We start from the raw sequence: 12,218 nt of genomic DNA on the forward strand, positions 1-12,218 counted from the left end.
GCTAATGCTCCTAAAAACCAAATAACAACAGCCTACATGTGTGTGGTAGATCCATCTGTTGTGGTGGTGATATTTACTACATCTCCCCTTGGAAGCTTATTGGTCACAATCCAGTAGACCACACCCAAGTGGTGAGCATTCCCGGATGTCCCAACCAGAGCTTGCCAGGATTCTTTCTTTTTTTCCTAATCAAGGAGGGGTACAAGTTCCTAAGAGTTTTGTATTGCTCTCTCGATGCACTGATTCATGGGAAAAAAAGGGGAAGTTTGTGTGGATTCCTTGAAAGTCTTTTCTAGCCCTTTGCCTGAGGTTTTCAAGCTCAAGACACCATCAAGGACAGCATTGCATTTTCTTCATACTACTGTCACAGACTGTAATTATGGTTTCAGTTAATATCTGGGTGTGATTGTCTTGTTGCAGGTAGTCATATGCATCTGGAGGAACTCTAGCCAATTTAGCCTTCAGGGTTTCCATGAAGGTTTGCCATCTGGCTTTCTTTAAATTATAAAGGAATAAACCTAAACCCAGGCTATCTCATGATGTCATGAAGAGGTGGTGGAACCACAGCCCAGTGATCGGATATAGTCCAGCCTCTTGCACCTTCCAGTTAAATTTTGCAGCTATAGCCCTGGTGACAATAGTAATAGTAATCATGGCATGTGATACAAGAATGCAAGCATATGAGTTTATGTAGTATCAGCAAAAAAAATAAATTAATTAAAAAAATAATAAAAAATTCACACAACCATTCCCTCTAAATGTTTGTACAGTTCCTCCTTAAATTTATTTAACCTATCAACTTCCACAACGACAGATGGAAGTTTGTTCCAGCAATTAACCACCTGCTGGCTAAAGGCAAATTTGATGTCACTCTCCCACAGGGTACTACTGATCACTGGTAAGTTGTATTGGTTGGTTTAGAACCACAAATGGGGTAGTGGCCAGAAAGTCCCCCAGCAGATGGTCATTGTTTGTACCTCTACAATCACTCCATATAATGTAATTCTGGTTGGCCTTTATTTAAAAGTATAAATAAAGACAAGCCAGAGTTGGCCTTTATTTATAAGTATACACAAAGGCTTGCCAGTAAACACCATGCATACTGCATATGGGCTGTGCACTCAACATGGCACTGCATAACATATGAGCATAACAAAAGCAGGCAATAAATTGTGTCATTATTTATTACTTGAGTACATAATTAAGCTTCACCTCCCAATCCTTCTTTGCACGTTTATGTTTATACTAGTGGCACTTGCTGTCAATTTAAACATACATTCAAAACCATGATTATTATTTGAATGTATTTTTAAGTTGACAATAGTTTTTTTTATTAAGGCTTACCATTTCATTCTAAGTTTCAACCTTACGAAAATTTAAAAGCAAGATAATGTTTTCAATATACGTATATAATGCATAATGAAACAAAGACTAATAAAAAGATCTAATGTAGATGTAAACTTACCACCCGAGCAAAACTCAGCTGCAAACCAAATACCATGTTTAGTTCCTTTCCTCTAAACCAGCTTACAGCATATGTGTTTTGAGCAACAGCAAGAGATTCTCCTCCGATACTGTTAAAAGTAGAAGAGTTACACACTTTTCGTTAAAAAAAATATATATATTAAATATTCTGAACCAATAAGAGGCTATAAGCATGAAGATACTTTCAAATGCATTAAAAGTGACATTATGGTGGACATATTTAAATATCCAATAGAAGTAAAATTTTGTTGTTAGAGCTAGCATGAAAGGCATATAATATATCTCATTTCCAAAATGATTAACCTAGAAGATAGTGGTTCTCAAACTTTGTCCCCCACTAGCAGGGCAGGAAGAAATTTCAACTGGAATTTTCAAACAAGCTTCAGTATGATGAAAATCACCAACCATACAAATCATTATTAATAGAAGTGTTTGAGTGGGGTATGACCATTAGTAGAAGTAACAATTAGAAGTGTTCGCATGCAGTATAACCATTAGCAGTAATGTCTGAGTGCATACGAACCACACGAGTTGAAAAGTTTCAGAAACACTGATATTGGAGGAGTATTTTGTGACATTTTTAACTGTGATTTTTCAGTGACCATTCTGAATAAAACTTAGGTTACCATAAATTAACCTCATAGTGATGCTGCAAAGAAAATTTGCATCTGATTTTTTAGAGCCAGATTTATTCCCCCAAACCAGTCTCAAATTATAACTAATCAAAATATTCATTTGATATTATATACTTGGATCTTAGAAAGGCTTTTGATACTGTTGCACATGGAAGACTGCTGCACAAATTGGAGAAGTGTGGCATTGGAGGCAAATTGCTGATATGGATAAAGGGGTGGTTGAGGGGGAGAAGACAGAGAGTGGTAATCAATGGACACTGCTCATCGTGGACTAATAAGATCTTTTTTTTTTTTTTTTTTTTAAATAAATAAATAAGGGACTCCACTAATGTTATTAGTGGAGTCCCTCAGGTTTCAGTATTGGGTCCATTATTGTTTTCTGTATTTATAAATGATATTGATGATGGCATATCCAGCTTAATGTCCAAGTTTGCAGACGATACGAAGGTTGGCAGGGTTGTCAAGGACACTACTGACACTATGCTACTGCAACAGGATCTGGAAAGGTTGAGCAGATGGGCTGAGAGGTGGCAAATGAAGTTTAACATTGACAAATGTAAAGTACTACATATGGGAAACAGCAACCCCAGAGCAATGTATCAACTCTGTGGTACTACACTGAGTGGTAGAGAACGAAAGGGACCTGGGGGTGGTTGTGCAGGCAGATATGAAGTTTTCTGAGCAGTGCAGATGGGCTGCAAGAGTAGCTCATGGTGTATTGTCAATGATATATAGGTATTTTTCTAGTAGGGATAAGGAGGTGATTATTCCCTTGTATAAGACAATGGTCAGGCCACACCTAGAGTACTGTATACAGGTCTGGAGGCCTCATTTCAAGAAGGATATAGAGATGCTGGAACGAGTACAGAGAAGGGCAACAAGATTAGTGAATGGAACAAAGGGGTGCTCTTACGAAGAAAGGCTTAAGTTTTGCAAATTACAGTGTCTGGAATTGTCTTTATACACCTCTATCACATCACCGCACCAGTGAGGTGATCTGATAGAGGTGTATAAAGCCTTGAATGGTTTGAGCATGCTCAATGATGATGGGATTCTTCCTCTTGCTCAGAATAATCACCTGAGAGAGCATAAATTGAAATTGAGGAAGGACAGATGTGAGGAAATTTGCCTTTAGCCAGTGGGTGGTTGGTTGGTGGAACAGACTTCCATCCCTTGTCGTGGAAGTTGATAGCCTAAATAAGTTTAAGGCTCAGCTGGACAGGTATTTCGAACGAACAGAGGGGTGAAGTGGAAGTGGTTATTTTTTATTTATTTATTTTATTTATTTTTTTTTTTTGGCTGATGCTGCATAAGCTTGCTTTCTTGCATCAAATGCCTCTACTAATGCTAATGCTAATCATTTACTGAGAATCTGCAAAACTCCTTGTGTCCAAATCACAAAACCACTTTAAAAATCTCTGAGGAGGTACAACCAATCATCCATTTCCAGAATGCAGCACAAATCCATCCTTCTGGACATTTCGTATTTTCCTCCACACTACTCTATTTTTAGGCATATTAGCACACACATATAAACATGTCCATCTATATGTGTTTAAAAGTGTCCATCTACAATAGCATTAGCATTAGTAGAGGCATATGATGCAAGAAAGCAAGCTTATTCAGCATCAGCCAAAAAAAAAAAAAAAAAAAACCCCTCTCCCATTTCACCCCTCCGTTCGTTCGAAATACCGGTCCAGTTGAGCTTTAAATTTGTTTAGGCTATCAACTTCAACAACAAGTGATGGAAGTCGGTTCCACCAACCAACCACCCGCTGGCCAAAGGCAAATTTCCGCACATCTATCCGACATCCGTCCTTCCTCAATTTGACTTTATGCCCTCTGAGGTGATTATTCTGAGAAAGATGAAGAATCCCATTGGCATTGAGCATGCTCAAACCATTCAAAGCCTTATACACCTCTATCAGATCACCTCGCCGGTGCCTAGTCTCCAGACTCTGTAATTTGCAAAACTTAAGCCTTTCTTCGTAAGAGCAACCCTTTGTTCCATTTACTAATCTTGTTGCCCTTCTCTGTACCCGTTCCAGCAGCTCTACATCCTTCTTGAAATGAGGCCTCCAGACCTGTATACAGTACTCAAGATGTGGCCTAACCATTGCCTTATACAAGGGAATAATCACCTCCTTATCCCTGCTAGAAAAATTCCTGTATATCATTGACAAGACACCATGAGCTACTCTTGCAGCTCGTCTGCACTGCTCAGAGAACTTCATATCTGCCTGCACAATTACCCCCAGGTCCTTTTCATTCTCCACCACTGTCAGTGTAGTACCGCAGAGTTGATACATTGCTCTGGGGTTACTGTTACCCATATGTAGTACTTTACATTTGTCAATGTTAAACTTCATTTGCCACCTCTCAGCCCATCTGTTCAACCTTTCCAGATCCTGTTGCAGCAGCATAGCGTCAGTAGTGTCCTTAACGACCCTGCCAACCTTTGTATCATCTGCAAACTTAGACATTAAACTTGATATCCCATCATCAATATCATTCATAAACACCGAAAACAACAATGGACCCAACACTGAACCTTGAGGAACTCCACTAATAACATTAGTCCACGTTGAGCAGTGTCCATTGATTACCACTCTCTGTCTTCTGCCACTCAACCATCCCCTTATCCATAGCAGCAATTTGCCTCCAATGCCACACTGCTCCAATTTGTGCAGCAGTCTTCCATGTGCAACAGTATCAAAAGCCTTTCTAAGATCCAAATATATAATATCAAAGTTATTCCCTGCATCCAGTTCTTTTGTGACTACATCATAGTATCCAATCAAATTGGTCAGGCAAGACCTGCCCTTAACAAAACCATGCTGTGTCTGAGCTATAACTGAATTCTTGTCTAGATGATCCTGCAGTGCTTCTTTAACCAGTGCCTCCATTAATTTACCTGGAACAGAAGTTAAACTAACAGGTCTATAATTACTTGTGTCAGCCTTTGATCCTCCTTTGTGAATTGGGGTTACATTTGCACATCTCCAGTCTATGGGTACCTCCCCTGAGTCCAAAGAAGCTCTCATAATTATGGCTAGGGGTTTGCATACTTCCTTTGCTGCCTCCTTTAATATAACTGGATAGATCCCATCCACCCCTGGTGCCTTTTTTATGTTTATCCTCAACAATCTCTCCTCCACTTCCCTCGCAGTTATTACAAAATCATCCAGCTCACTGCCAATGTTTACTTTACCTACATCATTCTCCTTCCTGAATAACTCCTCATGCGTGAATATAGATGCAAAATACTCGTTTAGATTGTTAGCCACCTGAGCAGGATCCTCAACTGTTGAACCATCAATATCCAGTGGACCAATCTGATTCATCCCTTTCCTTCTCGAGTTCAAGTATGTAAAGAACTCCTTTCTGTTTTTCTTTGCATCCTTTGCCAAGGATTTTTCGTAGTCTGCCTTTGCCTGCCTAATCTCCTTTGTGACTTGGTTACAGACCAACTTATATCTATCATAGGCTTCCATGTCACCCATTAATTTGTATGTATCCCATGCATTTTTCTTCTCTGCCACATGTCTCATTAGTTCATCTGACAACCATTTAGGCCTAAACCTTGAACAATATTTCTTAGTTGGTATGTAAAGCCTGGTAGCCACCAAGATTAGTTCCTTGAATGCTTCCCATTTTGAGTTTGCTGTTGGTAACATCATCAGTTGGTCCCACTGTATAGAATTTAAATATTGTCTCAGACCATCATAGTCGCCTTTACGAAAACAAAAACCCTTCCCTTTACCTCTGATGGTAGTTACCTCCTTGAGTAAATCCCACTTCAACACACTGTGATCACTGCCACCTAGTGGTTCATTTATCTGCAGGTTTTTAATGCATGAAGAATCACTACTGATAATCAGATCAAGAGTATTGCTCCCTCTTGTTGCCTCACGAACATGCTGATGTAGAAAACAATCATCCAATAAATCCACAAAAGCCTTGCTAGTGTGCGAGTGACCAACCCACAAATTCCAGTCAATATCTGGGAAATTAAAATCCCCCATTATAAGAGTCTCTGATTTACTGGCCCACTCTATTTCCCTGTACAATATATTATTATACTCATCAGAGTCATTAGGCCTATAGCACACTCCTACTCTCAATTTTGATTTCCCTATGCTTATGTCACACCAAACTGACTCGACACTGCCCTGTCCATCGATGTCAACTGGCTTCACTTCCTTTGACTTTATGTGTTTCTTAATTAATAGCATAACCCCTCCTCCCCTCCTGTCCTGTCTATCCTTTCTATATACATTGTATTCCCCAAATTCCAGTTCCGCATTACTTATATCTGTGTGACACCACGTCTCTGATATCCCAACAATATCTGCCTTTGATGTTTTGAGCAATACCTCAAATTCATCAAATTTATTTACCAAACTCCTAGCATTGGTGTACACGCAGGTATACATGCACCTGTTTCTATTCTTAGCTACCCTAACACAACCCATGTGTTTACTTGTAACGCAATGACTACCAGCAGTCTCTGAAATATCCTGCATCTTGTTTTTCAGACTTCTGCTCATTTGAAGAGATTTAACTCATACTTTTTTATAGGAAGTTCTTCAGCCAATTAATCCAATTAATACATTATATGAGACTAAATTTATGACACAATATTATGATTTAAAATTGTTAATATATATATAAGGGTTTCTTAAAAATGATCCTGTATTCAATTTCCATAATCTACTCACTGCCAAAAGGAAGAGCAAAGCCAAGTCTATGTACATCAACTCACCACAAACTAAACCACCCAGCAATAACGGACAGGAAATTGAAGACAATTGTCAAATTTACTAAAATATTTTAGACTAAACTTCTTATTTTGGGATGGTCCATGCTCACAAGAAGTAAAGTGACACTTAACAAACTCCACTCTCTTTTATACTAATAATAAGGTTCAAATTAGTTTACCGTGACGAGATTATTTTTATTAACCAATGTAAATAATGTTATTTATACATGCGTGTAAAGATCCACGAGTCCGAAATCGTGTATGGTCTATGTACATTTATAGCGTTAGGGTTTTAAAAAAATAAACATATGGGTAAAAAGAAACAAATGCCATCCATGAGAACCATATGTTTCTCAAAAAGAAACATATGGTTCTCATGGATGGCATGAAAGGAAAGTTCAGACGCACCTGTTCTTTTTGCCCTTACGGATGCCTGGTGTTGTTGCACTCGCATTGAATACAGGATTATTTTTAAGAAACCCATATATATTAACAGTTTTAAATCATAATATTGTGTCATAAATTTAGTCTCATATAATGTATTAATTGGATTAATTTGATCTGAGTGTCAGGCCAAAGAACTTCCTATAAAAAGGTATGAATTAAATCTCTTATATTTTTCAAATAAATTTTTATATTTTGGCTCTTACGGAAATATTTGTTGAACCATCCCAAATTTAAATGAAATTGGACCAATAGAAATCTGGACAACGAAATTATTATTTCTCTGTCCATCCATCCACATGTAATAATGACTCCCAGTGGATAGATTTCATGAAATTCAGAACAATTTGTTGAGCAATCCCAAATTTCATTAAATTTGGACCAATGAAACTTGAATATCATTACCATTAAAATGAAATGATATTCATTTACCTTGAAATGATATTCAAGTTTCATTTGTCCAGCCATTATTATTATTTTTTCATACATATCACACAGGCTATCCATATATTGTTTACTGTGGCTGAAACACTGGATATAATGTTTGTTTCCATTTGCTGATTGGAGGAATGAATGGGCAATAGGGAAAATGTGCAAAACAAAAATGTTCTCGCTTCATGCATAAAAAAACCACTGTTACCTGTGTTTTCTTTTTTTCTTGTTATAAATTATGAATTATTATTATTTGCTAATTTGCCTGAAATGTAATGAACTGTATATATATTAACAACTTCTCTGTTGGTTCTTCAAAGCCAAATGACCACAAAAAGCCAATTTCCTCTTGGCCCAGCTTATTAATATTCAGTTTTACTTCGAATATCTGTTTAGCTGGACCCTAACATTTATTGTCAACATTTTTCTAAGATGGAAGCTAAGGCTGCCATGTGGAAGTCCATATTGTTAATGGAAATGATATTCAAGTTTCATTTGTAAGTTGAGCATGATGAACTTCGTTTGTTTGCAAAGTTTGGTCAATCCGTGAGAGCCAAATCTTCTGCTTACATTGTTAGGATTGAAGATCTTGGGTATATTCCTATGTGAAATGGCCAAAAAGCAGAGGAAATTAGGCCACAGAAACTTTGTGGTGATGTTGCATTTTGTGTGCAATACCACTATTTTGTTTACTGGAAACTTGATGTATCATGTTTAGATATACAATTATTACTAGGCGCACTATAGCCATAGCAGCTAATGTGCCAATAACACACACACACACACACACACACACACACACACACACACACACACACACACACACACACACACACACACACACACACACACACACACACACACTTATTACTATTTGTAAATAAAGTCACCAAAATTCTAGTTTCATTTACAAATCCAAAACATACAAACAAATAAATACTGTTCTAATTTTAACTTATCAATCATAAATAAATAAATATTTTGATAGAAATAAAGTAGGATAAGTAAGAAACTTACCCAAAAACAAATCGTCCTAGACACATTAACCAAAAATGATTTACCACAGCTCCTGCAGCAAAAATCAGCTGTAAAATAAATATTTGTAACTATCACATGCATGCACATAATTATTACTGAAATTTTATACAATATATAAAATTTCAACTATACAACACAAGCTACATTTACTTAAATAACAGTTGCTTTCCTTCTCATCTCTAACCAAAGTGTTAAAAAATCATGTAATTCTTGTAATAGGCTATGATGATTAGTGGGAATTGTTGATTTGGCTGCAGTGTTTCTCAAACTGTGGTCCATAATCACATGAGTATCCAAAGTGATGTTTTTTTTTTGGGGGGGGGGGTTGGAATAATATAAGATCTGAAATTTTTTGTATTTAGAGAACATGAAGAATTAGGCTAACCATTGAAGGTCTGTGAAAATATTTAGGCTAAAAGGAGTTCTTATGTCACTCAGGTAGTCCCTTACATCAAGGGTTAAGTTAGGTTAGGTTTTTGCTTTTTTTTGGCACATTAGCAACAAGGGCTATTATGTGCCAAGACAAGGTTACCTCATCAAATGGCTATATAAATATAAGAGTAAAAGGCAATAAATGTATAAAAAATATATATGGTATTTTATATACATGTATAAAAATCAATATGTTGTAAGTTAAAAATAGCTGACACGTTATCATTGTTGGATAAAATCTGACTGAGCGTTTGTTTGTTTAAAGGTTTTATGGCGCATCAGTGTCTGAGGCTATAATGTGCCAAGTCAACACAGTATATAAGGTTTGGTCAGTGTTAAAAGTGGTGAAACATACATTGTTAAAAGCTATACAATCATTTAAAATATGTTTAATGGATAAAGCAGTGCCACACGACTCACACATAGAGGGTCACCGGCCCTCAGCAAAAAGGAATGTGTCAAATAACTGTATCCTATGCACAGCCAAGCAAGAACAGCTTCCTCTTTACAATTCCTATGGAGACTAGACTGCCATGGTTTAATTATTGGATTATTCTAAAGTAATTTATTTGAAGTCTGCTCATTCCACAAATTCTGCCACTGCAAGTGAATCTTGTGTATTATTTGCCTGTAGTCTGTATAGGGGCCTAATAGGCTATGATGATTAATAGGAATTGCTGCTTTGGCTGCAGTATCAGCCAAATCATTTCCCCTAATCCCGATGTGGCTAGGATCCGCAGAAGCAGATATCCAAATTATGTTCATAGAGAGAATAAATCTTCTGCTAAACCCAGGACAGAACTGGATGAGAACCGTATCTCAACATCAATAGAGCCTGTAATACATTCAGAAAATCAGATATAATACTGTTAGTAGTGGCAGGTCCTGATGTAGTCCAAGGCTCACTCTATAGCATGCAGCTCTGCAGTGTATATCCTGCATTCAGGGAGAATTGTCTGGGATATACTATTGTTTTGTAAAGACAGCAGCAGATTCTACACATGATTCCAACTTTGAGCCATCTGTGTATACTGACAAGTCAGAATGTTCAGTTTGGTGTGCTGAATACAGCTGAAGGTAGAAAGATGGAGTATCAAACTTTGCTCATGCTGGAATATGAACATGCCAAGGTGGAAGGGTTTGTCTTGGTGTTTGGGCAACTTTGTCTATGATGATATCCAAATCTTGGAGTAGCAATTGGATACAAATAACAAAAAGGACAATTGGCAGTCTGACTGGTGTTGTACAATTTTCCTATTGTGGTTCAAAAGCAGATTTCTACAGAGGATGGTCTGGCAGGGATTTGAGTTTTAAGGCATACTTCAGAGAAAACTGTTCCTGTCAAAATAATAATGGTGGTTCATTTTCTTCAATGTATAGGCGCTGGACAGGAAATTTTTGGAATACTCCAGTAGCAACACAGATAGCCTGATGATGGATGGGGTCCAGCGATTGTGGTATGCTCTTTCTGACTAATGCAATACTTGGGACCTCTGATCTAGTTGAGATAAAGTGCATGATAGATGTGTAGTAAAGTGCATAGGTCTGCACATGCCTTACATCAAGAGATGGAGAACGAAAGAGACCTGGGGGTAATAGTACAGTCCAACATGAAGTTCTCTGAGCAGTGCAGGCAAGCTGCTAGAACAGCTTGTGGTCATTGGCAGAAGTGCTAGAATAGCTTGTGGTCATTGGCAGAAGTGCTAGAACAACTGATAAATTGAAAAAAAAAAAAAAAAAAAAAAAGATGGCTCTACAAAAATTTTCTTTTGGCTCAAAGTGTAATTGATTGTTAGAGGAAATTACCATCTGGTGTTATGGAAGTGGGTAGTTTGAATAAATTTAGGGCAGAATTTACGAACAAGTTATGCCAGCAATTTAATTTTAAAACTTAATAAATATATGGAAAACTCCTACACCAATTTCTTATATAACTAGGTAATTAGTTTCCTATTTCATTACACAATGGCATACCTGGTGATTTTTTGCAAATTCATAGGATTCCAAAGAGAACACAGATATGCACTACTATTACAAGATTTTGAGTATTCATTATTTCGAAGATCATAAGTAATTCCTTATAAGGATACTTATAAGTTATCCAAATAAGGGTAACTTTCCATCACACTAAGGCAACATAAATCTCATATTTCCCTTCCAAAAGTGAAGGCAATTAAAAACTGGATTATTTTTGTTGGTTAATAAAAAAGGTGAAGTGCGGATGACAAAATGACAAAAAACTTCAAAAATTTTATTGTGTATTGATTGTCTAATGAATGTACTGTGTGTCTAATGATGCCAATCTTAAACTAGTTAGTAGTTAGCTGCAAGCAGATCTGATGCATTTGCACTAACTTGTAAGCATGTTAACTCGCTATGCAACTTGAGGCTTTTGTCCTAAAATGCGACATAATGTGTGTCTACTTTTAATGAATTTATTTTAAAAAGCCTTCTTTTGTCAACATACAAACATTTGAGTTAGCTTTTGAAACAGTTCAAAAATACTGTCTTTAGGAAAGACAATTATAATCTAGAGAACAACAAAACAGAAATTTTAAATTGAAGAACTTTCTAATTATTCCTAATAAAATCTGGAAACATTCACTTTTATTGAAAGTAAGCTCATCTGAATGTGTTTAGTGAAGAAGCTATGGATGAAACATTATCAGATTTAAGAGAAGAAAGCACAAGATTTGGTTTGGTTTGATTTATGATTTTACTGGTGCAAACAGCAGCAATGGCTATTATGTGCCAAGACAAGAAGAAAGCACAATGAGTTGATCTATCCACCTATCTATTCTTTCTGGTTATATTGAAAGAAGCAGCTAACATAGTCACAAAGGTTACCCTAATGCTTCTGCAACTATTCCTGAATTATCTGGTATTGTTCAGCTCAAATAACTGTTGTCAAATAAAAAAATTATGAATATGAGTAGATGCACCTAGCTGGCAATAATGTTCATAGACAAGTAGAAAATTAAGCAAAATCT

At 36.8% G+C, this 12,218-nt stretch overlaps 1 protein-coding gene across 1 annotated transcript in view; it reads right to left on the reverse strand.

The window, feature by feature from the left end:
- LOC150091997 (lysosomal dipeptide transporter MFSD1-like) overlaps positions 1-12,218 on the reverse strand; it is an 86,200-nt gene that overhangs the window by 51,349 nt on the left and 22,633 nt on the right. The window contains exons 3-4 of the mRNA XM_090370752.1: positions 8,776-8,843; positions 1,466-1,574 (exon numbers count right to left, since the gene is read on the reverse strand). Coding sequence (XP_090226878.1) covers positions 1,466-1,574; positions 8,776-8,843 — 177 coding nt within the window. The remainder of the gene's footprint in view (positions 1-1,465; positions 1,575-8,775; positions 8,844-12,218) is intronic.

This window comes from Mastigoproctus giganteus, chromosome 1 (genome assembly GCF_048544385.1).
Source record: "Mastigoproctus giganteus isolate SK-2022 chromosome 1, ASM4854438v1, whole genome shotgun sequence".
Taxonomy (NCBI): domain Eukaryota; kingdom Metazoa; phylum Arthropoda; class Arachnida; order Uropygi; family Thelyphonidae; genus Mastigoproctus; species Mastigoproctus giganteus.